This window comes from Crotalus tigris, unplaced genomic scaffold, assembly GCF_016545835.1.
Source record: "Crotalus tigris isolate CLP2741 ecotype Arizona unplaced genomic scaffold, ASM1654583v1 scf7180000024391.5723578, whole genome shotgun sequence".
In the NCBI taxonomy this organism is placed as follows: Eukaryota; Metazoa; Chordata; class Lepidosauria; order Squamata; family Viperidae; genus Crotalus; species Crotalus tigris.
The window spans coordinates 4,623,678-4,651,506 of record NW_024100561.1 but is presented as its reverse complement, the minus strand read 5'-3'; the positions used below and the strand labels follow the sequence as shown (position 1 = coordinate 4,651,506).

Sequence of the window (27,829 nt, the reverse complement as noted above, 5' to 3'; positions counted from 1 at the left end):
CTCCGTAGACACAAGCTATTATTTTGCCCTTGCTTGAAGGTAAGTGCCTAATTTATTAAGCATCATTGAACAAAAAAATAATAATGTCAAACAGTTTCTAATGTGGAGATGCAGAATGCAGGAAAAACAATATCCTGAACCTAGGAATGGGTCTTAGGAATAAGTGATCTTCAATACCCTTCAGGGCTTCTGAAGCTGCAATTTGAACATGAAATTGTAACCTTCTCCTTTCTCCGCTCACCTGTCTACCTATAAATAAGGTGATAAGGATGAATGGGACTTATTAGGCAAGCTTCTGGAAATGGAAATAGATGGCTCTTTATGAACAAAAGTAAGAGGTTTGCCATCATTGCTTAGAACAACTTCAAATTCTCTTCTTGGAAAAGAATAATAGACTTTAAGCTCGCACAAGCAGCTGCTAGTGTCTAGCCAAAATATCCCTACTTTCTCGTTCTTAAGCATTTATGCTGAATATGAAAACTAATTTGGGCCTTTCCTTGTTTCTTAAGGCTTGCATAGTAGCCAGAACCCAAATGAAGCTTATTCCCACTAAATTCCACAGTCCATACAGGTTGAGCTTGACTTATGACCAAAAATTTAGTCCAAAATTTCTGCTGCTAAGTGAGACAGTGGTTAAATGTATTTTGCTCCATTTTACAACTTTTCTTGTCACAGTTGTTAAGAGAATTGTTGCAGCTGTTAAGTTAATAATGCAGCTGTTAAGTAAATCTGGCTCGCCATTGATTTCGTCAGAAAATCTCAAAAGGTGATCACATGATCCTGGGACACTGCAATTGTAAGAAATATGAGTCAGCTGCCAAACGTCTGAATTTTGATCACATGTCTATAGGAATATTGCAACAGTCATAAGTATGAAAAACGGTCATAAGTCACTTTCTTCAGGGCTATTGTAACTGAATAGTCACTAAATGAACCGTTGTAAGTCAAGGACTATCTGTACTGGCATCATTAAGATACTCTTAGAGCTGTTTACCCATTTATGTATCTCTACATTAAGCGTGATGGGAGAGGGCTTCCACTATGAAACAGGAAGATAGTAGCTTTGCTTTTTCTAGTAAAATGATTTTTTGAGAAGTCCATTGTCAGCAACCAAGAAAATTCTCAATCAACTTCTTCCAGAATACTGTCCTATTCCTCATACCCAGTTTGCATGCGTATAAAAAAGCTAGAATATAAAATATAATATCCATCAAATAAAGCATTTATGAAAAAAGTATGATGGTTATACCTTTTATATAAAAACTTTCCCAAAAAAACACCCCGCATGCAGATGCTAAAATATACAAATTGAATACAATATAAATACACTGCTAAATTATGATAAGTAAAAAAATAGCTTGATAGATTAAGTTTTATTATTTGTAAAAATTTATTGACTGCCCATCTTATCACAATTTTACAGGCATTACTGAACCTTTCTTCAACTAAATATCTCAGTATGATGCACCAAGAATATAGTTTGGAAAGGTAGTACTATATTAAACTAATAATATATTTGACTGTTAATACTCAACAATAGTTTCCATTGAAAATCAATAGGAATTTAGGCCTTGGATAAAATATGAGACAACTGTTTCAGAAAATTAAATATAAACTTGGGATATCACATTCAGATTTGGATTATACGTCCAAAGATAAATCACAGAATATTGTAATTTAATAATGTACATCAAGTGCATCATTTTCCATGAACATGAGGAATATGATTGGTGCTACCAACACATTTATTATGAATGCACTGAACGCTTGCAAAGATTTTATGACACTCCTACTTTGTACATAAGGAATCATACACATACTCAAAATAATATTTAATCCCCACTAATTGGCAAACTTTACTACTGAACTCATTACATCATATCATCATCTTAAGATGTTTTAGGGGATAATGGCTGTGCATGTTCAGAACATTCTTAGGAAAGTATTGTCTAGATTCAAAACTAATTACAGCCCTGAATTAGTCTTAACTGGCCTGATATGTGGCTGTTGAACTCTCAATAATTTACAAGTGTTGTTTAATATGAGAATATTTTACTGCTTGTAGTTTATATTAAATTGTTTTTAACACTGATAGGGTAAGACACTAGAATATAAACTGAGAGCAAACCCCATTCCTTACTGTAGCACTGATGATGTTATTTAGTTTGGGTAATGAAATATCTACAACAGTGTTTCTCAACCTTGACAATTTTAAGGCATGTGGACTTCAACTCCCAGAATTCCACAGCCAGCATATCACACTGGCTCTTATAAATGCATTGCATGCAGTAGTATCAACAGCAATAATTTTGAGATAATTATCACTAGCATATTTACAATTGCTAAGTAACAGGAGAAAATAAAACATATCTGGTCAAGCATAATCCAAATCTAAACATAAAACAATGATTTTACCCACTTGCAGGTCAAATCAAAAACAAAATCTTTTCCATCTCATTTCTTTTTTCTTCACTTTCGGCAAACACACAGAGCAGTGCTATAAAAAAAATTAAGCTGAAGAACTTTGCCATATGTTATGGCTGTTTAGCTTTTAGTGCTTATAATTATGCTCTGGGCCCAATCAGTCAAAGAACTGCTGCCATGGCTGCTGCCCTTTGGAACATATTACCCCCGGGGATGAGATCAACTTCAATCCTTGATCTTCCGTAAGGGCCTGAAGACCTGGCTCTGCTATAAGGCTTGGGGCTCCAACTGGGGAGCATCACACTGGAGGCGGTTGATGAATTAAGACGCAATCACCCTCCTGCACATCCTGATCCCTCCTCCTTCTATTTTTGATTGTAATTTCCATGTTTATTGTTTTAGAAATATTTATCTTTTATGATTTTAATGCTTTTAATGCTGCAAGCAAATAAATTTAGCAAATAAATCATGCATTGCAAAGATCGAATCACACATTACAAAAATCGCTTGGAGGTGGGAGATATTTCTAATGTAATCTACCAGATCCTCTGCATGGATTGCCCTTGTGACTTATGTAGGACAGATGGGGAGGAAGCTAATCACTAGATTACAAGAACACAAGCGATTGGTCAGATAAAGAGAACTGAACTCATTGGTAGCTTCACACTGCAATGAAGAAGGACATACATTCAATTTTGTAGCTACTAATTTTATTGGATGAGCAAGTACAAAATCAGCCAGGGAAATAATTGAAGCCTGGGAAATGGACCTTTGTCAGTCAACAGGAGTGCTTTTTTATCAAGTATTTAGGAGGGGAGGGCTTGGCAGCACAAGGAAACAACAGCTAATGTTTAAAAGCCAGCCATCAATAACCCATCAACAACTAAAATGTCCAAAATGGTATAGGTTTCCTGCCTGAGCAGGGAGTTGGACTAGATGACCTCCAAGGTCCCTTCCAACTTTATTATTATAAAAAGCCCCACATAACCATACACAAAATAGCCCAAAGCACACATTTTGCTAGCAATAAGTTCTCTGAGGATGGACTCCAGTACGAGTCTGAAAGCTCAGAAGACTAAACCTCTGGTCCCAGTGACCGACCCAGATTGGATCCTGCAACATTATTCTGGGACACGTATATTTGCTTTCATTCGAAATAAATTACTTTGAAAGTGTCATATAATACCTAACCATTAAAAATTAATGTGACCTATCATTACAGTGAAGCCAGGAAGGAAAGAGTAATTTATAAATATTGTGAGTAAAATTATGCTAACTATGCCATAAGAATCAAGAAATACTTGTTAAAAAAAGAAACAATCTTGAAACTATATAATAAAAGCAATATACAGAAAGTTAATAATTCCACAAAGTTAAATGAGCAATTTGTTAAGGTTAGTATTTTCTCAAATGGTCTTCTACTATTTTATTGTATTTGTTGTCTATTATCTGGCTTGTTTTTTTAAAGATAATTTTCAAATACTGCATGTTTATTTTTATGATTTAATTACAACATATTTTTTAAAAATTAAAATATTTAATACTATTAAATACAAGAAGCCCACAAAATTTTGTACAAAAGCGTCTGCCTCCTTGCATTTGGTAGAAGAGACACCAAAAATCTTACACAATCTAACAATAGAGTCTAGTAAAATAAAGAGCAGAAACAGAAAGGGGAAGAGATAAACATATGAAAATATCATTGTTCTTATTTTATATTTCATAGTTGCTTGTTATAAAAAAGTCACAAGCACTCTCAGTCTGATGGATTCCGTCTGTACGGACTATGACAAAACTTTTTTTGGGGGGAAATAATGTTATTTGAAACAGAATTAAATAAGTGACTTTACAAGTAACAACAGTAGAACTGGTAGCATTCTTATTACTTTAGAGGGATGACTGGAAATCGTGGCAAATTGTTTTAAGCATATTAAAATCAATCCAAGAGAGAAACATGTCCCATTGAAATTAAGAAGTATAAGAAAGTAATTTATTATGAATTTGTCTGAAACAATATTGAATGTGGTATTATCAAACGTGATATTACAGGTAGTTGTTCATTAATAATTATTCAAAGTTATGATGACACTGAATAGGAGACTTGTATCTGGTCCTTGAAGTGATGGTTATTGCTTCCCCAGAATCACATGACCACAATCTGGGTGCTTGGCAATTGGTCGTAGTGTCGTAGTGCTTGGCAATTGGCAATTGATGCTTGGCAATTGGTCGTAGTGTCCCACAGTCACATGATCACAATCTGGGTGCTTGGCAATTGGTCGTAGTGTCCCACAGTCACAGACTGCCATCTATGATTTCATTGCCAGCTTCTGACAAGCAGCATCAATGGTGAAGCCATTAGGAGGTTACAAATGGACATGTTAATGATAATGCAGAATTTCTTTAATAATTGCAATTGCCAGAAATGTTATCGTAAGTGGGAAAGTCATGTGATGTTGCAGTTTACAACCAAATTGCTTAGCAATGGAGTTCCTGGTTCCAATTACCATTACTGTCTGTACTCTTTCCTCTAGGGCTGATCTAAATTATTTATTAAATATACCTGCCATCTCCCAACAACTCTGGACAGCTCACAAGAAAAAGTATCAAAAATAAGAAAAAAAATACAGTAAGAAACAAAATAAAAGATGGCAATTATAAGAAACTTAAATAATGAAAAAGAAACAAACCAACATAATCCAAGGGGACTCCAGTCATCATTGCCAAAGGCCTGCGCAAAGAGCTAGGTTTTTGAAACATCAGCAGGTTGGTGTTGGAGTAAATAATCTAGACATAAAACAAGTCTCCTGTTTATGAGTGCCTCATGGGTCCACTTTCTCCCATTTCTCATTATATTGATACTCAATTGTGTAACTCTTCTCTTAGCTGACCAAGCGTTTGTCAAGGTTTTGGCCCAATGTCTGGATGTTATAGATGATTGAATGGAGAACAGGCTTCAGCTCAACCCTAATACAACCTGTGGTTGGAGCCCCTAATTCTAGTGGAGATTTTTCTGTATTTGGTCCCAGGAAGGGGATTTATACTTCCCCACTTAGAACTGCATGTAATTTGGGGGCTCTTCTGGATTCATAGTCCTTGCTTGAGCAGATGGCAGCTGTGGCCAGGAGGGCTTTCATACAACTTTGTTTTGTGTACCAATTGTACCATTCCTGATTTGGCAAATCCTGTTTGTGATCCATCATTCTTTATTGCTACCAAATTAGACAGTGCAATTCACTGAACATGGAGTTACCCTTGTAAACCATCCAGAAGCTAAAATTATTTCATAATAAAACAGCCCAGGTCCTCATGGGCATACCTCCGTACATCCACTTAACTACTTTATGAACTGCTCTAGCTCCCACTAGGCTTCTGAGTCCAATGAAAGTTACCGATAATCACACATAATGCCCTATGTAATACAGGGGACTAGGGTACCTGCAGGACCATCTTTCTCAGATTATTTTCTACTGTCCCACATATTCTCATAGGAAGGGCTCACTTCCAATTCCTTCACTGAAACAATAGTACCTAATAGCACAAAAGAGGTGTGCCTTTTCCAGTGCAACACCTATCTCTTCCTTCCTCTAGCATATATTTAATCCCAATCTTGTTGGCTTCTGGAAAGATAGTAAAAACTTGGTTTCCCAGCATATTGGGCATAGGGTAGCAGAAGATCCCACCTACAGCTGGAATTTTAATTGAGCAACGATTTTTCCTTTCTTGAATTAAAACATTTTAAACTGATGTATGCCACACAGAATCCAAGCTATGCTACCATATGTATTAAATAACCAATAAATAGTAGTTTTGTAGTTATGCTTACGGACCTAGCATGAGTTATTTATATTTTGTTTTTAATAATAGCAAGAGTAATAGACACCCTTGGATGCAATCTGAAATCATCTGGAGCACTACTTGAACACAATCGGCATTGACAAAAACACCATCTAGTTCAGGGCTTTTCAATCTTTTCACCCATTGTACCACTTTTAGGATATGGCAACATCCGAGTACCACTAGTCGCCTAGCAAGGTGTCAAAAACTTGATGACTAAAAAAAAAAAAAGGAAAAAAGTTTTAAAGTACAGGTAGTCCTCGACTTACAACAGTTCGCTTAGTGATTGTTCGAAGTTACAATGGCGCTGAAGAAAGTGCCCCCGGCCGCGCTCTTCCTCCTGTCCAAGGTTTTCATTGTTGTGAGCATTTCTGTTGAGGATTGGCAGTGGGGATGGGGTGGGGAGGTGTTTTGGTTTTTATTCCTCCCATCTGCTGGGTGGTTGCAGCAGGTTTTGGTCACTTCACATGACCCTGGGACACTGTGACCGTCATAAATATGAATCAGTTGCCAAGCATCTGAATGTAAATCACCAGACCCTGGAGATGCTGCAACATTCCAGCTGATTGGCACTTCTTCTGGGCTCAGCAGAAGCACCAGGATCAGTGCTGCTTTCCAGCTGATTGGTGCTTCTTCAGGGCTCAGCAGAAGCGCCAGGATCAGCGCCAAGCTACAGCTGGAGCCTGGCGCTGATCCTGGTGCTTCCGCTGAGCCCTGACAGCCCTGCAGCTCCAGCCATCTCTCGTTCAGGCTTGTGTGGTGCTGCCACCGGTTCAGCTTATTCTCCTCCCCCGCTACCACTTTTCTAGGATGGTCGCGTACTACCTGCCAGGTGCCAATGTACCACAGGTGGTACCCGTACCACTGGTTGAAAAGCCCTGATCTAGTTAATTACAAAGGCAGCTTTATCTGGAATAGCTTACATTCTGAATAATACCTTACCATCAAACAATAACATCTGAATATCCCAAGTTCTTGGGAAGGACTCAAATGTCAAATTTAGTCTATCTATCTGGTTGACAGTGTGACCAATCACAACAACTTAAATTTCTGTCACCCAAGTATAACAGAAGTTTGCTTTAGATCACACTCCAATGAGGACATTGTATATTTTACTTTTTACACATACTGAACTTTCCAATACAAATTAGAATTTTCAAAAGCCCAGGTGGCTAGTTAGGTATTTAAAAAGTGTCTCAGGAATTACACTTAAAATACACTTACACTTTTAATTACACTTAAAACTACATGTAAAACATTATTCCTGACTATACGTTTCAGGGACAGCAGGTTATAATACCTTGTTTATGTTTTATGCCACCACTAACTTTAACTATTTTAGACATCATATTAAGTACAGGTAGTCCTCAGCTTAGGATCAGAGTTGTGACGGACTCTCCCAAAAAGTACTTACGACCCAATTCCAAAGTTCCAATAGCTACTCCCTTTTCCATGATCAGTTCAGGTGCTCATCAGCAGTTTACAGCCATCTTACTGTCACGTGATTACAGTTCACATTTTTGCCAAAAACTGAAGTTCACATCCAACTTTGGGCAAAATATAAGGTAGCAACTGATGCAAAACAGGGTCAGTCACCTGATACCCTGAATTTACAATCATCATAATTTATGACGGTGATGGACAGACTCCATTACAGTTATAAGTCAAAGACTACCTTTACGCTTATAAAAAATTAATATGCATTCTGAACAGAATCTTGAATTGAGCAGTATAGAGGACGGAGCCAACCTCTTCCAGGCTTCATCAACTACTCAAATTATCCCTCCAAAAGTATTTCCCCAACTCTTATTGGAACTAGTATTTCCCCATAGGACAAACAGCATTTAAATACTACCTATAAGAACAACCCAGAGAGGAAAAGTTAGCTTTCTCTCCATCACAACCCCATCATTCCAATGCAAACTGAGTCTTCTTGCTGGCAGAAAGAAGAAAGTCCATTCCCCTATTTCCTCGACCCCATCTGACTGTTCGCCTCAATTCGGAAAACCACAGTACCGATAGGACAACTGAAATGGCAAAATGAGAAGGTATGGCAACGTGCGCCAGTTAGAAAACCCCGATACTCACCCTTGTATACCTGAGCTGTATTGCCTATTTTTCCAAGGCGTGCCTAGAGCAAGGGTGCACCCGGCCTGCGCTGGAGAGCACGGGCCATTTTCGCCACCTGGGGCGGTCCCCCTGCGGACGGTCCCGACACAGCCGCCTGAGAGCAGATAGTTCATCCCATACGTGCTGGCCTTGTTCTCTCGTTTCCTGCGCCCAGGGTGGTACTGATGGTGGAGGTGGTGATGGTGGTGGTGGTAATGGTGATGGGGAGAAGGGGCGGTAACGGCCACGCCGGAGGCCCACGGGGCCTGCCCTCTTCCCTCCTCCCCCAGCTCTTCTCGCTTCACTGAATTCGCTTCAGCGGTGCTTGCCAAGATTTTGACCGAGGCCGGCGGTGGCGGCCCAAGTCCGGGCCGGACGCAGGAGAGCGACGAAGAAGAACCACCCCCGGGGCTGTCAGCGCCAGACTCGGCCGAGGAGGAGGAGGACGCGGACGGGGCCTTCTGTAGGAGCAGCAGGCGCGGCGCTCGTCTTTCCGCGCTCTGGGCAGGGAGAAGGCGCAGGGAAGCCGGCTTGGAGATCAGCTGAGGAGACGACACAGGTCCGCCAGCGGCAGCAGCAACGGCCTCGGAGTAGGGCGGTGGAGGCGGCGCCACTGCCGCCGGGCTAAACCGGCAAAAGGAATAGCGGGCGGCGGCCGTCGGCGGGAAGGCAGGCGAAGACGACGAGGACGGCGAAGACGTCGAAGAGCCGGCGCCGCCGATCCGGCCCTGCGAGGTCTCCCAGATCTGCATCCAGAGCGCATTGGCGGGGCCTTTCTGCTCGGGCTGGATCCAGGCAACCCGGGGATCCATCCATCCGGCCCTGCCTTGCAGCCGGTTCCGACGGCCCGTCAGACACGCGCCTGGAAGAGGAGGAGGAGGGGCGGCGGCGGCAACGGCATCTGAGGCGGGGCGTTTAAGCCGGAGAAGGAGGCGGACGACGCCAACGAACAGGACCCCGTGCAACCCCCTCGCGGCCCCCCTTCTTAAAATCAACGCTGCGCCTGCGCAGTGGCAGTTTTCCACGAGGACAGCTCTCCTCAATCCTCCCTGATTAAAGAGAAAATATTAACAGGCGCGGTACGAGAGCGACGGTCGGATTGCTGGGAAACGAAACTTCCGAGATGCGATTTTGTTTTCTTCCTTTTGGGGGCGAAAGCGTCTGTAAAGCAACATTTAAGACGTTCGGCGGTCAAAGCAGCTGTTTTTTGCCAGAGGGATCGGAAAGTTTCAGAAAAGAATGCAATGCAAGTTCATTAAAACTCGGTTGTTTCTTTGATAACGAAAAGTCAGGCAAACTTTAAAACGCGCTCAAGACGACCCAATACGTTGTAACAAAAGAGCAAAAGGCAGCTTACTACATTCCTTTTTCAATCGGGCGACCTTAGATGTGTCGAAATACAAGATCCCAAATTCCTAGCCAGATTCTAACACATCTGGAAGACCGCTTTTGGGGAAGGCTAAGTCGCTTAAATAATAACCTAAATATTACTTAAATTATTACTGGGAGCCCAATTCCAGCGGTCCTTTAAATTGCACACAGCTGTTTGACCGAGAAATGGCCTATTTTGCTTGCAAGGTGGTCATCTCTTTTTCTGCAGTTGTGTTGGATTTTTCAGAATACACGATGGGTGGGAAAAGTTTGAATTAGGCAGAAAACTTCTTGCCTTTTGTTAACCTGTTAGCGATATTATAAGAAAGGGTGTTAACCCTGAATATAAAGCATCCATCCCCCACAAAAGATGAGAAGACAAAGATCCTACATGTAAACAAAAAAAGTGAATGGTTTATTTATTTATTTATTTGTGAAATATGTATGGCTTTAAATGTTGTTTTACAGATACGAAAAATCCAAATGGACTTTGGTTAGAGTAAAACATGGCCAGAAGCAAAAATATTTATAAAACTCAAGTCCAGGTAATTAAAAAAAAATAATGAAACGCTTAACACATTATGGGCACCATTCAGTTAATCTAATCAAAGGGCCAAGTACCCACTGGAACAATTATACTTTGTCTTGTTTTCAAAACACCACTAGAGTAGGAGCCATCAATATCTCTTGGGAGAGAGAATTCATAAAATGAGGACCTATTGCCAAGCCATGTATCTTGCAAGGAAAGGAAACTTGCAATAAGCGCTCTCTTGATGATCAGACCAAATAGGAATATTCAAATTTGGTAAGGCGTTACCTGATGTATCTGCAGTTATAAATAACCATTAAAGGATTTAACGGTAATAACTACATTTCTGAATTTGGTCCAGAAGCCTTCTGGCAATGGATGCAGTGATTCTAAAATAGGTGTTATTTTAGCCGAATGGGTGTGGTGTATCAGAAGTTTAGCCAAACTTTTTACACCAGTTGTAGTTTCAGGCCATTTATAAAGGCAACCCTGTTGTGTTTTCTGTTCGCTGGCAATTGATGAAGACACATGGTGAAACAAGCTCTTTATTACTCTTCTCCTACAACCAAGCAAACAGCAAAAGGCATGCAGGCCTTTTTATAGGGCCCTAAACCCCGACAAATGTTAACCAATAGGAACTGGCCATTTTCGCGCCTTGCGCATGCGCACAAAGCTGGTTCCGACCAGTCTGGTCCCAGGCAGCTTTTGGTTTGCCCGGGACCGTTTGCAACATTTCTGAGCCTGCTCACCACTCCAGCAGGCTTAGGACATAACAAACCCCATCTAGCATATGTTACAGTATTGATTAAAGCATGGGCTATTGCAACTGGAACAACTTGGTCCAGGTAGTGCAACAAATGGTACACTGGCCACAGTATGTAAAGCTATCTTAGCCATGACTTCTACTTGCTGTTTAAACAGGACCTGAGAGTCCAGGAGACCCCTAGGTCACAAACCAACACCTTTTGGAAATGTATAATCCTATCCAGAGCAACTATCAGAGCCAACGTTAGTAGATTGCCCTTGTATCGATGGATGACAACTCCATCTCGATAAAATTTAATCTGACCTTGTTTATCCATCCAGATCTTCATGGCCTATTGGTATTTTTACTTTTGAAAGGATACCTATTATTTCTGGTAAAATATTTTTTAAATATTATCTTATTACACAACTTGGGAAGATCCGTGGCAATACTAGAATAGATTTCCATAATGTCAAATGCAATTTGGAGTTACATGGGAATGAGAGAAACAAGAAAAAACAAGAACAGGAAGTTTTCCGAAGTTAGCAAGATCAATCCTAGTATGTTTTGTAAATTATATACCTGCAAATAATTTGTGATATGATAGATATCCTGTTATTAGTAGTTTGTAGACGAGATGCTTATTTTTTTAATATTTTTTCCAAATTTTAGAAATAGTCCCACAATAGGATTAGTTTTAATTTTTTCTATTCATTAAAGACTGGAATATGATCATTTCATTTTTTTAACTTTGCATTTTTAAATGCTTTTCTGTTCAGTTTTAATTATAACTATGCAATAATTAAAATTCACTAGACTCATTGAAAACTAGCTAACATTTTGGTTTGAAGTTAAGCTAGTATGCTAAATTTTATCACAAAGTGACTTAGTCCTTTACACATAAGTGTCCAGCCACTACCCAGCCCTTGATGAAGCAGAATAAAAAGCCCATCCTTTAGGAATGATCATTTTGTACAACTATAAACATCCTGAGCTGTGGCCTGCTCTATTTTGTCTGTATCACTGGGCAGATTCCAGCAAAGCTTAGATCTTAATTGTTCCAAAACTGATCAGTTCATGAAAACATCTGTCCTCCATCCCAAGTCAGGCTTGCTATGTCAGCCAAATGGTTAATATATATTTATACAATTAGTTGCTTGCCAAAGGAAAAAAAAATGAAAAAGATTTGAAAAACAAGGCAAGTGTATGTGGCTGACACAACTACCCCAAAGACAGAAAGGAAATACAAACTACTGGTTTTTCCCTCACCCAAATTCCCAGTCTACTAAATTGCAATCTTGTTATAATTACAGCAATTAGACATTTGGCTCAGTTAAACTCTGAAAGAGGTTGAAAGGGAAAAGAGGGTGAGTTTTTGTGTCAGTGTTTTTCTGTGTGTGTGCTTGGTAGGAGGAGAAGTTAACTTTCATGGAGAGCATTATAGGTGCCCATACATTAATGCCATGAAGAGTGAAAAGGAAAGGAAGGAAATGTGCTCTAAAACTGATCTTATTATATCTGACCCCCAGATACTGCATTCTAAGAAAGGAAAAACATTTTTTTTAAATCACTGGGCCTATAGATGTGTATTAAAAAATCCTGTTTCTTTAACTACAGGAAGTTCAAATGGAAAAGCCAATTTACACATGTATGAAGGACTCTATCATATAAATGGCATGCAAATAGCCAAATAGCCAGAGAAGAGGGCCAACAAAGCCCTTAAGAGCTGCTATATATTATTCATGCAGGAAAACTCGTAATATAATGTACAAACCAGGTCAGAATGTAACCTGGAAATAGTTTTTGAATTAATTAGAGAAAGAAAATGTTTACTGGAGATGTAGCAAAAAAGAGCAATCCTTGTGCTTCTTCCTCTGCCTTAATAAGTCGGGATCTTGTGCCAAAACAATAAAACAAAGATTTTCATAAAAACACGATATTATGTATCACAAACACCCCACCTCCTCTGTTTTCATCTCTCTGTCTCACTTTTTCTATTTAAGAAAAAAGAAAATAGTGTTTGGTATGGCAAATAGATAAGCCCTCCCTAAATCTGCTTTTCCAGGAAAAATAAATTGTCAGCCAGCTGTAGAAAAAATGATTGATTAACCTTGCATGCTGCCCAATGCCCAATGACTCTGGGAGGCTTACAACACTCAAACAAGGAATTGCAATAAAGCTAATAGAAGATGGCAAGAACAATACACCAGATGGAAAGAAGCAAGGTGCCTTACTTCCCTTCTCAAAGGCCTGGGTGAAGAGCCAGGTTTTTATGGCTCTTCTAAACAACAGCAGAATGGGGCCCATCTGGATCACAGGGGGAACTGCTTTCCAGAGGGAAGGCACCTCTTCCAAGAAGGGGTGCTTTCAGGGTCCTGATGGATAACATTATTTAATTGATGGAACCCAAGTGCATCAAATCTATAAGATCAAATTGGCTGGGCAGATGTTATGGGAGACAGGCAGTTCCTAAAACAAACAGGCCATATACCAGTAGAGCTTTATAAGTAATGACCAGTAACTTAAATCATACCCAGAAACAAACTGGCAACCGGCGAGCTTGTAAAGTAGAGGTCTTACATGGGCATACTGAGCAAGTCCATTCCTGCTTGCCCCATTGCATTCTGGACCAGACAAAGCTTCAAGGTGGTCTTCAAGGACAGCACCATGTGGTCAAGTCACAAGGTCACTAGAGTGTGACAAATTGTCTGAATGACCCTGTAAAGGGCACAACTGGCACACCACATAAAATTGCAAAGGCCTTCCTAGCCACAGTTGACACCTGTTCATCAGGCAAGGAGCTACAAGTCCAGGAAGACACCCAGAATGTGTACCAACCTTGAGGGGGGGGGGCTATTACATCATCCAAGATCAAAGAGTATCCCCCAAATCTGGGCAGTTCAAAAACCTGTACCCACAGCCACTCAGTTTTGAGAGGAGTGTGTCAGAGATATCTTCGATAATGTAACAAAATCACAGAGCTCTGGTTTTAATGATGGTAGACCAAGGGAGAGTATTTCCCTGTCGTAAAAGCTGTTGTTTTTATATTGATAAAATCTGAAAGGTAGAATGGAATGCTCTAATTCTAAACACTGCTATTAATTTTTTTCCAGGAAGAATACACCACTACTAATGGATTTGGGGCCTAGAACTGGCTCACATCCCTGTCTTCTAATTTAGGCACTTGGGGAAAAAAGAATTCTGCAGAAGTTTGTAGCAATAATTTTTGGATTTTTCTGTATACTCTTCAGTATTCTATGTGGGAAATATATATAAAAAACTACCTGCAAGGAAATGGAAAATACACCCAAACCCAGTGGTGGGATTCAAATATGTGAACAACTGGTTCTCTTGTGTGGTTGCCACTTCCAGAAGTCCATTCTGGTCCTAGGCAACAAAAAATTAGCTGCCGGTTCTGCCGAAGTGGTGTGGACTGGCTGAATCCCACCACTGCCCAAACCACAAAATAGAATTCCAAGACAGGAGCTCTGCGGATGTTGATCAGGAATAGAAATATCACTGGACCACAGTGGTAACTTTTATTCAAAGAACACGGCTTTTGTCCCATTTGGTATTGGTTTTTGCACTGTAAACCTCATTACCTCTCTAGCCTTACCTCAGCATTATCCATGTACTGCTATATCCAATGCTTTATTCTGCTGTAGAGATTACAGGTATAATCCTAATTTGCAAAACTATAGAGAATTTTCATCTCTGTCCCTTTTAGAATTTGCTTGGCTGCTTCCAATATTATAATAAAGAATCTATGCTTCACTGGATTTGTGAGATGGTCTCTAATTTAAATAAACTATAGGGGAAATTTTGAAAGAAATTTCTTCTACAGTTTATGGAATAGTATCCATGCACCTTTGAGTCAGTTTTTAACTGCGGGTGACTGACTGGTTGAGTCCCTGCATTTTTTTTTGGCAATATTTCAGAAGTGGTTTGCCATTATCTCCTTTCTAGAAGTAAGAGAAAGGGACTTTCCCAAGGTCATCCAGTTGGTTTTGGCCTAAGGCAAGACCAAAACTTCTGGTCTCTAGCCTGGTGTCTTAACCACATCACCAATTGGCTCTCCCCTATAATTGATTATAAAATCATCCAAAATATAGATTTCAAATAGATACCATTACACATAATGGCTTCTTCTCCTGAATTTGAACATTTCCTGTTGATCCCTATTTTTTTTTTCTTAAATAATTCAGAAGTTCTTCAACTCCTTCAGCTATTGCTGACTTTATTCAAAGAATTACTTTCGGCTTTATGTGAATTTTAAAACTTGTTAGAAGATAAAGATGTTGGACTAGTACAAATCAGCATCCCACCCACACCTCTTGAAAGAGCAGTGACTGATTCCAGTGCTCTTCCTGCAGGGAGATAATAGCAGGAAAGACTTTGGAAATACACCAGAAAAGAATTGAAGCCTGTTCAATGTTAGTGGGAAAAAATAAGGCATCTAATTTGAAAAAGCACAACATACTATGGTGAAAAGCAGAGTCTGAAAAAATGGGATGTAGAGAATTTGAGAGCAACGGGAGATGTGAGGGAGGTTATAAAGCAGTGGTTCTCAACCTGTGGGTCGGGACCCCATTTGGGGTCGAACGACCATTTCATGGGGGTCGCCAAACCACGCTGTCCACCATTTTTTTCCCTTTTCCCTAGCTGTCCTACTCCCTCTTATTGCCACACCCACTTGGGGGTCACCACAACGTGGGGAACTGTATTATGGGGTCACGGCATTAGAAAGGTTGAGAACCACTGTTGTAAAGGAACATGATGGTAGGATGAGTTTCATAAGCATATGAATAAGGAAGATGTTTTTACTTATATATACAGTTGTATGTGCTCTCATAAACAAGGAAATAATCTGAAATAAAAAGTTGTGGGTTTCTATTTTGAGGTTTAGAACTCTATTTTATAGGCAGGCTCTTACCGTAGTTCATTTACCTTTTAGTATTAGTCTGCCTTTCTGGAGACAGGTGGATTGTAATTGGCTACATCCCAAGGAAGTCATTTTGTGATGGTTTATGTGGAATAGCTAAACTCCAAATGTGCATGCCATCTTTGATTATTTAAATGAATGTAGAAAATCATTCATATATTGTAATATTCCATTTAGATAGTTGAACAACGTTCAGCAATTCTGTATCAAATTATTATTCATTGTTCTTTAAATAGCACTGCTCCCATACTATACAACAGAAGAGATTTGTGTTACTGAATAATACAAAAATAGCAACAAATCCCAGACACCTGAGGCAGCGGGGAAAAACATTTGTCATTCATATCCATGAAAACATGCTGTTTTTAGTATATCATTTATTTATCTTTTCAATATACCTCAAGCTTTCATCAACTGTCAATGCAAAAAATCCCGTCAGGAATAGATTTCAGAAGACATAAACATTTAGATGACTAGGCTGTTGGTTTGAATTCTGAGCTTGGCAATTTGGTTGCAAACTTTTTGTCACCATTCGAGGAGACATCGTCAGTGTGCTTTGAATTGTGCTTGTCTGTCAGAACACTGGCCTTTAAATACCTTTTTATGTGATGCAAATTGGTATGAATGTTTTTTGTTCTGATATTTATGAGTTACGGTCTGATTTTGGGCTGTTTGATTGGATGATTGTTGTTACTGGGCCGCAGGCTTTGGTGTTAAGTACCATCTGTGTGATGCAAATTAGCATTTTAGTGTTGTTTGGATGCTTCTGAGTCATAGTCTGGTTTCGGCTTGTTTGGCTGTCGTTATCGAGATATCAAATTTCTTGTTCAAATACTGTACTTGCAACTGAAACTCCATTTAACCAATGGCAGAGGGATATCTCTAAGTTTATATGGCAGGGGGAAAAACGAGAATTAGATATACATTATTGCAAGATGCTAAGGAAAGAGGGGGTTTGGGTTTTCCTGATTTGAAACTGTATTTTGATGCTTGTTGTTTGGTCTGGCTAAAAGAATGGGTGAATTGGAAGGTTACTGGAAGGCCATGAATTAAGGTTTGGTTGGCATGGCTATCTGTGGTATGACAAAGTAAATGTTGATTTTAATAATCATTTTACCAGGCGTGCCGTTTTGAGAGTTTGGATCAAATATAAAACACTTTGGGTTTCCCCACAAGGAGCCTTTTTTAGAAAAGAGATGGTGATGAGGCCAATTTGGTGGACTTATAATAAATGGATTCCAGAAGATGGTAGAAGACAGGAAGGCCTGGAGGAACGTTGTCCATGGGGTCGCGATGGGTCGGACACGACTTTGCAACTAACAACAACAATATCTTTCAACCTGGGTGAACCTACCCTCAAATCCAAGCAGGAGCTAGAATCAGAAGATCATGTCTGCCATTGGTGTACATATATGCAATTGAAAGAAAGATTTCAATTGCATATATGTACACCATATATGTACACCATCACAGGTTTAATTTTGTTAAAAATGAATTGGAAAGCCTACTGTGCGGTAGTGATGAACATATTATTGCTAAAGTTTACAAAATGTTATTGAATTTAAATCTGGAAAATGAACAAGTAAAACATATGATTCAGTGGGCAAGGAATTTTGGGTATAATATAATGCTTGAACAATGGGAAAATATTGGAATAAAAGATTAAAACTTACATTACAATCTAAAAGAAAACGTTTACAAGAGGATGTATTGTTGGTACTTAATACAAGTTATCAAAAATGTATAAAGTTATTTCAAATGAATGTTGGAAATGTAAAGGCAAAGAGGGGACTTTTTACCATTTATGGTGGATGTGTGATAAAGCAAAAAATATTGGAATAGGATTCATATATGAATACAGAAAATTCTTTTTTTAAAAAACAAGTTTTATTTAATTTTCCATTTTTACCTTTGGGTATTTGAGGAAGCAACATGGTGGTTGGGTAATACATACTCCAATAACACGCTTATCCATATATATATCAGTTTACATCATCAAAAATTTCCTCTCTGTTTCCCTTAGTCATTAAACTAAATTCAAATTAGTAGGTTGATAGTTATAACTCAATCGTTTAAAACATTTATCAACAACCTTTAGATTATGTATCTCCAAATCCTGTTTTTAACTTTTGTCTGGTTTCAATTAGAATATTCCAGTTGGCTTACTGTCCAATAATGTTTAAGTTTCAGATAGCCCACAGTTCCCTTAATTCATATAAAATAATATCATATCTAAAATACACTTATTATTTATTCCAGTAAATTCTTAATTTATTTCACCATCATATTCTAATTCTCATTTTAATATCATCGCTTACTCATAAAATAACCTTTATCCTCTAAATCATCTTATATTTGTAATTCAAAACAATTATTTAAATAACTAATTTATTTTCCTTATAGATATAGATCCTAACTATTAAATCCAATAATATCTTTTAAAATCTCCTTTGCTCATTATATAAAGTTTAAAGCTCTTCTCTTAGGTATCACACAAGGAAAACCATTTTTTTAAGTCTAACTCTGGCCTTCCTTTTATGCCAAGCCGGCTTCCATAAAAAAGCTTTTAGATCCTCAAGTGGCTCTCCCTTCCTTCCTGGATGTATCATTTGAAACAGGGGAGACCATCCAATCATCAGCCTATCAAGGAAGCCAGTCGCTTCACAGTCGTTGAATTGTTGGCCAAATGGTTTAAATCTCCATATCTGAGCTATTGTATTTATCATACATTCAGGCTGGTCTTCTTCTGATTTCAGCTGAAGTAGATGAAAATTCATGTTCGATGTTGTCATTGTTTTTAGATCATCTAGATTATCTAGAATCTCAGTGTACTGTCGTAAATCCTCTGCAAGTTCTATTTTAGCATTGCTTTGTTCAGTTTCTGTTGCTGTTGTAGTTGTAAAGTCTTTAAGTGAGGTCAAAATTTGGGTATTAAAGTTCTGGGTAAGTTGTTCCTGGCATTTTTTAAAATCCACTTTGTTATTAGTTCCTTCTTCTGTTGTTTTTTGAAGTGTAGATTCCTCTAATGGGGTTAAAGCTGTATTTTGTGGCTTTAAAGTGGCACGTAAGTCTTTCATTCTAGAATTCACTAGCTCAGTAGCCTCTAGAATTATTTCAAGTATGAGTTTGACATTAGACTATGGGTGGTATTCCTCAATTTCTGTAATGTTTACAGGCCTTTAGTGGAGACTATTTTTTAATAAGAGTCAATAACTGTCCACCTCCACTATAAAGAAATATTTTCACCACCCAGCTGTTTCAAGTTCTTATCTTTTGGTTGCTGTTAAGGACAAATTTTAGTCTCAGAGATCTCCCAGTCAGAAAATTTTTTCCACTTGCTGTACCAAATTTCACCACTAGATGTCCCCAGTGACATACAAAATAGGGCTTTTTTCCTGTTCAAGAGAGGAAACAAAGAACATTCCCTTTTTTTTCCCAAGTTAACAAAAAGGTAAAGCAATAAGTTTTTGTCGAGATACAGAGCTTTTAGGGAGCCCAAATATCCAGATATTACAAGTCCAGGTAAGTGGTCATTTAATCTTGTTGTTCCTTTTTTGTGTGCGTGTATTTCTTGGCTTTATATTCCCGGAGTGAGCAAAAGCTGCAAAATTCAGCTGGGGGAAAAGGGTATTTCGAAATTTTTACAGAACAGTAGTTGGGAAGGAGAAAAGGAAAAATAGGGTCTCACCCAACTCTCCCAGTTGCTTCTTCATACTTAGTTGGTGCTTTGGGCTTTTGGCTGGTTCAACTAAGTGAGCAGCCATGTTAATGACCGCTCTTTTCCTCTTTGGTCCTGAGGAGTTACTACAGATCAAACGGAGAGGCTGACACCCCTCTGCGATCCAGCAAGAGTCCCCCCCAATGGTGGTTGCCCCTCCAGGGCGACTTTCGAATCTTTCCAGGGTCTTCCGAAGGAGAAAAACTGGACAGCGGGGAGAGCGGTCTCTTCGCATGTTCGCCAGCATCAAAAACCGGAACCGGAAGCCTGAATACAGAAAATTCTTAAACTAAATATAGAAAGAAAACCAGAGACTTTTCTCTTGGGGCTAATGGATAAAAACTGGGAAAAAAATATGGAACTTTGATGTTATATATGTTGACAGCAGAAAGATTACTCTACGTTCAGAAATGGAAGACTACATCAATTCCTACAATGGAGGAATGGTTACAAAAAGTGATGGAGCTAGCAGAATGGCTAAACTGACTGTACTGATTAAAGAAAAAAATATGAACACTTTTATTGCCACATGGAAACTGCTTCTAGATTTTGTGTGTGAGGTGAAAAAAAAATGAAATTTTGATTGTGGCCTTTACCAATTAGATAGATTTGATGTTATTGAAATGGCTAGTTTATATTATTTTGTAAAAGTAAAAAGTTGAGGTTTGAAGTTGATACTCTATTGCACCAAAGGAAGTCGGAAGTCAATGCCTTTTTTCCCTTTTTTTCTCCCTTATCTCACTTCTCTACTCCCTTTTCCCTTCCCTATCTTTTCCACTATTTACTTTGTATTTTGATTGTATTGTATATTATAAACTAATAAAACTTTGTAAAAAGAAAATTTCTTGTGAAGGGTTATGATTTCTGTTGCTGCGTGGCAGGGTGCCTGTTTGTTAGTTTTTAAATGCTATCTTTGGGATCGCGTTTGAAGTAGTTCTTTGGTTCTCAGCGATTGGTAGACTGGGTCGATGTCAATGTGTCTGTTTATTGAATTATTGGTGGAAAAGCAGGCTTCAAGGAATTCTATTTCTCTCCTTGATTTTGCCTGGGTTACAACTGTAGTCCCGATTAGATCAAATTTGTGTCCTTCTGATTCTTTGTGGACGGACATGAGGGATAGTGGATCATGTATTTTGATAGCCAAGAAGAGTTTATGCAGTCTAGTTGATAGCTTTCTTCTATTTCCTAGGTATTTCCTTGAATTCCAAGAAAGTCCAGGGGCCTTTTGGAAAAAGCATCTTTGAGACACTGGTCATAAACATACAATAATCAGTGTAGACTATATTGTCTTGGCTAGACAAGAGCTATTATCAAATTCAGCTATTATCAAACAGTTTGTCTGATGCTTATACTATAAGCATTTATAGAAAGGCTACTCTAACATCTTCACCACTATAACTGCAACATTATCTGATTCTAAAACTTGACCTGAAACATCAACATGATATCAACTCTGAACCAAACTGGTACCTTTTGTGATACATGGTTTGGTGGCATTTTGCCAATGGAATAGTAAGGGTGATTAGCCATATTGATTCACTCAGAATGAATACTTACTAGTTTTGTTTTTTGCTAAATGCAAATATATATATATTGTAGAGACCATTGCTGATAATATTGAGCTACGTCTTTTGCTTATACATTGCTAAAAGTAAAAACTGGATTGTGTTCCTGGATTTTCCGGGCAGGTTACTAAACTCAAGAAGCATAGTACTGTACACATTCATTATTAACCTGGAGTATTTGCAAAACTTTATTATTTTTATCTAGATTTTGTCGGAATCAGAGATCAGTCATAGCAGGATGCCAATATATCTCACTGCCTTTCGCAGCGTTTATTGCTTTATACAGTTTTCCAAGCAGCAAAAGATAACATAGCAACAGCATAGCAATGCCATTTTTATTGGTAGATTCTCCTTGTCAATCCTTAAGAATATATCAGCCAGGGGCACCAAGCAGGGAAGTTTTCTGCTACATCCTGTTGGTGTGAACGAGATGAGATCATGTGAACCAGGTGAAATTATGTACCAGCCTGGGGTAGTTTCCTACATCACCATGGCGATATGAACGGGGTGAGATCATGCAGGGATTCAGGCATGTGGCATTTGAGGTAGTTTGCTGCTCACGACCTCTACCTGACCTCTATCTCTACATCTCACTGTTTTTTGTTTTGTTAGACGAAACATCGCCGTAAGAGGGGTTAGTAAAAGGATCATAATCAGGAGAGGAACATCCTTGCAGTTGTTTATATAGGGCAAAAACATGACCCTGAGGCAATGTGGGAGAGGGTTTAGGGTGAAAAGCTGTGATACATATGTTGCAAAAGGAAGGAATACACTGAATAAAGCAGCACCCATTAATCAAAATAGCACAAATAATGATGAAATAACGTAGGACATTTCCCAATAATCCTGTGGGCAGCCAAGCCCAAAGACTTTCCCACCAAGATCCTAAAGTATCAATTTTCAAATCAGAGGCCAAATTGTGTAAAATATTGATCTGGTGCTGGATTGTTTGTGATTCATCTGAAATGTTGAAACACATTCCTTCAAAACTTTCACAACCCAAATGCTGGCACAGAAGCAAATAATCAATAGCAGCACGATTTTGCGTCAGGGGGTAGATAGCGTCAGGGGGTAGATAATAAGCAGCGAAATCCCAATTAGATATAGTTCCATAATTAAAGTTCCCATTTAATAGAAATTCACCCAAGCCAGTGAAGTTTTGAATTACTGCAGAAGGGGTACAAACAGGAACTAAACATGTAGAAAGCAAATTTTCCATGTCATACGCTTCAGATAAGCAAAAGACATCATTTTGTGTGATGTTAGCTAGCTGCACCCATAGGTTTTGTTTCATTCGTTGTTCGAGCGATTGTTTGGGTGGGATGGCAGCTGCTGTTGCCAAAGGGCAGCTGTTAATAATTAAACACAAGCAAATGATGGCTAAGGAATTTGCAGTTAAAACCGCAAAAATGGCAGCGCATAAATTCTCAGGGGTTTGTTCTACTTGCTGCTGCTGCAGCACTGCCTGTGCTTTGGCGGTCAGCTTCTTCACATCTCCCCACGTCACTGGCCGACTGGCACGATGGATCGGATTAGTCGCTGTGCTGTCTGTAGAGTCACTATTCTGGAACGTATAGCTCTATGTAACCCTAACTAGAGAGCATGTATCAGTATGTTATAATATCTGGCACTTATTGGGTTAAATGCTAGGTATGTTGATGGGTCAGTGGGAGGAGTCTCAAAGGGTCATTGGGAGACTTCCTGGACACAAGCCAGATGGGAATCCTTTGTTCATCTAGCCTCATGTCTCCTAGCCACATGGCTTGGAGATCCTTTGCCAACATGTGATGCTCAGAAAGAGAAGAGGGGAAAATCCAATATCAATTTACCTGTGGAATAAACCAATATTGCAAATATACTTCTGAACGTATCTACATAACAGCGAGTTATTGTTTAGAATTCCTAGAAATAAAAGCAATATTTTCTGTTTATTCTTCTGAGTTATCTATCTGTTCGGATTGGATGGAAAGCAGTCTGTTCTGTCTGGAACAGAATAGTCACCCTTGCCATTTCTGGGACCGGATCCAGGGACTGGTGCCACGACATCCTTGGCTGGGCGGACGCAACATGCTGAAACCCACAAAGGTCCTATAGGAGCAAGCACAGCAGCATAGCCTCACCCCCAAGTAATCAGAGGGACTGGTCCCAACCATGTTTTGTCTGGTAATGCCCGATAATATACCAGAGGCGGAGGCAAGCTTGTTTTCTGTTGAAAGTGTCTCTGATAAGCGGTGGAATTTTGAATGGAAACATTCAATTGGTTTAATGTAAATAATACTTTTTTAACCTGTTGTGTTAACCACGACAAATTGGGTACCCTAGAGCCCTCCTTTTTTATTTGTTTGTGGAGGCAGTCCTTAAAGGACCGATTAGCACATTCCATGATGGCTTGACCCGTGGAATTATAGGGGAGACCACGAGTAAGAACAATATTCCAGGTTGTACAAAATTGCAAAAAGGCCATTGAAGAATAGGCTGACCCGTTATTAGTTTTTTAAAAAGAGGGCTTACCCAAGGCTATAATGGCCAAAAAAAGATGAGAAATAACATGATTTGCTGTTTCCCCTCTTTGAGGCGTGGCCCAAAGTGCTCCTGAATAGGTATCAATAGATAAATGAATATATTTCCAGGGAGCCAAAGAGGGAACATGGGTAACATCCGTTTGCCATAGTTGATTAGAGGTTAACCCATGGGGATTAACTCCCGTGTCCCCCAAAGGAGATGCCCCAGAACATTGGGGACAGGATGAAACAATCTGCTTGGCTTGGTCGAGTGGAACATGGCAAACTTGTGCCAGCCCCCTAGCATTTTGATGAAAAAAAGAGTGACTGAAAAAAGGGTCTGAAAACAAAGTGGGTAAGACATGAACTGCAGCGTCAGCATGACTATTGCCTTCAGAAAGAGGCCCAGGAAGGGAGGTGTGACTGCGTATATGAGAAACAAAGTATAAGTGCTTTTGATCTTGTAGCAGCTGCTACAAAATTAAAAACAAAGCCATGAGTTTGGGGTCAATCCTGGGCGTGATACAAGCACCTGGAAGATTAAAAATAAGTTGACACACATACTGAGAGTCAGAGATTAAATTAAAAGGCTGTTGAGAAAAGTTGTGAAAGGCTAAAATAGCAGCAGATAATTTTGAGCATTGCGGTGAAGATTGCACTGCAGTGTAGGACACTTTTCAGGTATCATCATGAGAATCCTTATAAGCAATTGCTCCTCTCATTCGCCCTCCATCAGAAAAAACAGTAGGAGCTTGGGACAATGGAGAAGGAGAAAGCAGTGGGCGGACAGGAAAGGAAGAAGTCATTAAACAAGCAAGCCAAGGATCTTTAGGCAAATGATATGAAATACAACTAACATAGTCAGTTAAAGCACACTGAAGAGATATGTTATTCTGAAAATAAAATTGAAAATCAGATTTAGGGAGAGGAAGAACAATATTCATTAAATCGGTCCCATTTCTATGGCAAGCTCGAGTGCGTCTTAAGGTTATTATTTCAGCAACAGCCTGGATAAATGGTAAAACATTTTGGGATGGGGGATGGGGTAAATAAAGCCATTCAATACAATATACTTTGTGCTTCTAATACAGCTAATACTCCTGTAGGTAGCTTACTAGTAGGAAATATCAAAAGGGTTAACTGACAATTTTTATGTGGAATTTGGTCCACAAATTGAGTACTGCCATTAAGATGCCATTAATTTGCTCCACCATGGCAAGTGCTGCAGGTGGAACTAAAATGAGATCTCCAGGTTGTTTTCCTTTGGTCAATAAATCAAATAATGGACTAAGTAAATGTGTAGGCAAAGAAAAATATGGGCGGACCCAACTGAGGGTGCCCAGCAATTGCTGCAAATTGACCAACGAAATAACTTTGGGTATGCTCAAGCGAGGAAAAGCTGGAGCAGAATAAGATTGCAACATTTTATGCCCTAAATAAAGATAGGGAGAATGCAACTGTATTTTTTCCGGGGCAACCTGCAATCCATAGAGACCTAAATCATTTTGTATTTTGGAAAGCCAATTAGGTTGTATCTTTGGTGCTCCAATTAAAATATCATCCATATAATGATATACCAAAGCCAATGGATGACGTTTACGAAAAGGGGCTAATGTTGTAATGACATAAAGCTGACATAATGTGGGACTGTTCAGCATACCCTGTGGCAAAACTGTCCAGTGATAACGTTTATTACAGTGGTTCTCAACCTGTGGGTCGGGACCCCATTTGGGGTCGAACGACCATTTCACGGGGGTCGCCAAACAAGGCTGACCGCCATTTTTTCCCCTTTTCTTTGGCCATGCCCCTGGCACCCGGTGATGTATAAGTGGTTGGGGGTCACCACAACATGGGAAACTGTATTATGGGGTCGCGGCATTAGAAAGATTGAGAACCACTGGTTTATTAGGTTTTGAATGGTTCACTGCAGGCACAGTAAATGCAAACTTTTCCTGATCAGGGGGGCATAGGGGAATAGAAAAAAAAAACAATCCTTTAAGTCAATTACCATTACTTCATGATCTTGAGGAATCAAATTAGGGTTAGGTGTCCCACACTGCAAAGGACCCACAGGTTGAATATAGGCATTAATGGCCCTAAGGTTGCACAATAAGCGCCACCTGCCACTTTTCTTTTTTATGACAAAAACGGGTATTCCATGGACTAGTGGAAGGCACAATATGACCAGCAAGCAGCTGGTTGTTAACAAGCTGGTGGAGAGCCGTCAATTTTTCATGTGACATGGGCCATTGATGAATCTACACTGGCTCTTTAACCAGCCAAGTCAAAGGGAGGGCAGTAATCTCAGTCTTCCAAAGTGGGGGTGGCACCCAACTTACTGAGCAGGTCATGTCCCCAAAGGCTGACATGAATATCCAATATAAATGGGCAGACCTGAATAACCAAATCTGAGTTAGGCAAATGGGCTGAAAGAAATCGTGCACTTTGACATGCACTTTGACAATCCCCCACATCCCACACACTTGGACAGGGCTCAGTTGGCCAGGCGTCAGGCCACTACTTGGCAGAGATCACTGAAACATCCGCTCCAGTATCCAAAATTCCCTCAAAGGGCTTACCCTGCAGCACAATGATCTGGGCCATTGAAATGTGATCATGGTTAGTGATGGCAGCTATTACGGAAGTGGCCAGGTTAGTAGAACTGAAGCCTCCTTCCCCTCTCTCCTTTAACTCTCCCCCTGCCGGGACAAAATAAGGCAAATGCAAGAGCTGAGCAGGGCTAGTGTAAATGGGCAAAAATTGAGGCAAGTTGGTCCACAATTGAACATAAATAATTCCAGTATAGTCCGAATCTATCACCCCAGGGATAACAAAAATATCTTTTTTACCCATGCTTGACCGTGGAAGGACAAGCTCTACATAATTTTGTGGTAGGGGGCCTGATAATTGGGATGGAACTACTTGAATCTCCCCAGGAAATTTAAATTTAACTTCCTCCTGCAGTATCAAATCAATTCTGGCACTACCTCTGGTAGCTGCAGGAGTATTTCCTATTGTTGGTCTGTTGTCTCTGTTTGGACTGGGGCCGGAGACTGGCCTGGTCAGCTGTTTCCCGACTGACACTCACTTGCCCAATGATAACCTTTCTGACACTTTGGGCATTTTGTTTTTGGCTTCGATCCTAGATGGAAAGAGGAGCAAGATGCTACAGACGTACCCCCCCCCCCGGCTTTCTAAATTCCTTTTCAAAATGACCAGGTTTGCCACAGTTGTAACACTTTCCTGGAGGCTTGCTGCCTTGAGATAAAGCATCTGCCAATAAATTGGTTTGATAAGAGGTGATTCCTATATCTTGACACGCTCTAATCATATCTGCCAAATCAGGATCTTTCCCCAGACCAATAATTGCCCTTCAACATTCAGAAGTGGCGTTGTCTTTTGCCAGCCTCATCAGCAACTCCTGCTGAGCTTCAGGATTGTCTATCTGCCGCCATAAAGCATCCTGTAGTCTATTAATAAAATCAGGATACGGCCAGTAGCCTTCTGCCTGATATTAGAGAAGGCTTGATGAGGCTTGCCAGAAACAGGCACTTTTCTGAAGACTGTATAGGCACATTCAGAAGAAATCTGTAAAGTGGCAGCCGGTAGAACAACCTGTGCATCAACTGGGGCAAAGGGGCCAGAACCATACAATTGATCACGAATAACGACCCCCCCTCCGAGTTAAGAGCACGTACAACACATTGATGTTTAAACTCGCTGTCCCAAACTACATATTGCGTTGGAGTAAGCAACATGCGAAAGGTAGTTTTCCAATATTCAGGTACTAAGATATGATTTCTCATAGTGGCTTCCAACATTACTTGCACATAAGTACTTCCCAACCCCATATCTCTAATTCCTTTTCTAAGTTCTGTTAAAATTACATAGGACAAAGGGCGATATTTCACTATTTGAGCTCCATTCTGATTTAGTGTACTGGACAAACAGAAAGCATATCAGTAATTTCTTCTATATTCCCCCCCCCCTTTTTTTCTAATTGTTCTTCTAATATTTTCCTTATGGGGGTGTACGATGGCTGAGAAAAAGCAAAAGAATTAGCTTCTTCAGAAGGAGCTGAAGATACAATT

The 27,829-nt window shown here is 39.6% G+C and overlaps 1 protein-coding gene across 2 annotated transcripts in view; it reads right to left on the bottom strand.

The window, feature by feature from the left end:
- TENT4A (terminal nucleotidyltransferase 4A) overlaps window positions 1-14,048 on the bottom strand; it is a 35,909-nt gene extending 21,861 nt beyond the window's left edge. The window contains exon 1 of one of the 2 annotated variants that reach the window (XM_039329262.1): window positions 8,347-14,048. In XM_039329262.1, coding sequence (XP_039185196.1) covers window positions 8,347-9,179 — 833 coding nt within the window. In that variant the 5' untranslated portion in view covers window positions 9,180-14,048. The remainder of the gene's footprint in view (window positions 1-8,346) is intronic. The other variant, XM_039329261.1, reaches the window with a different exon arrangement.
- Window positions 14,049-27,829: the final 13,781 nt, after the last annotated feature.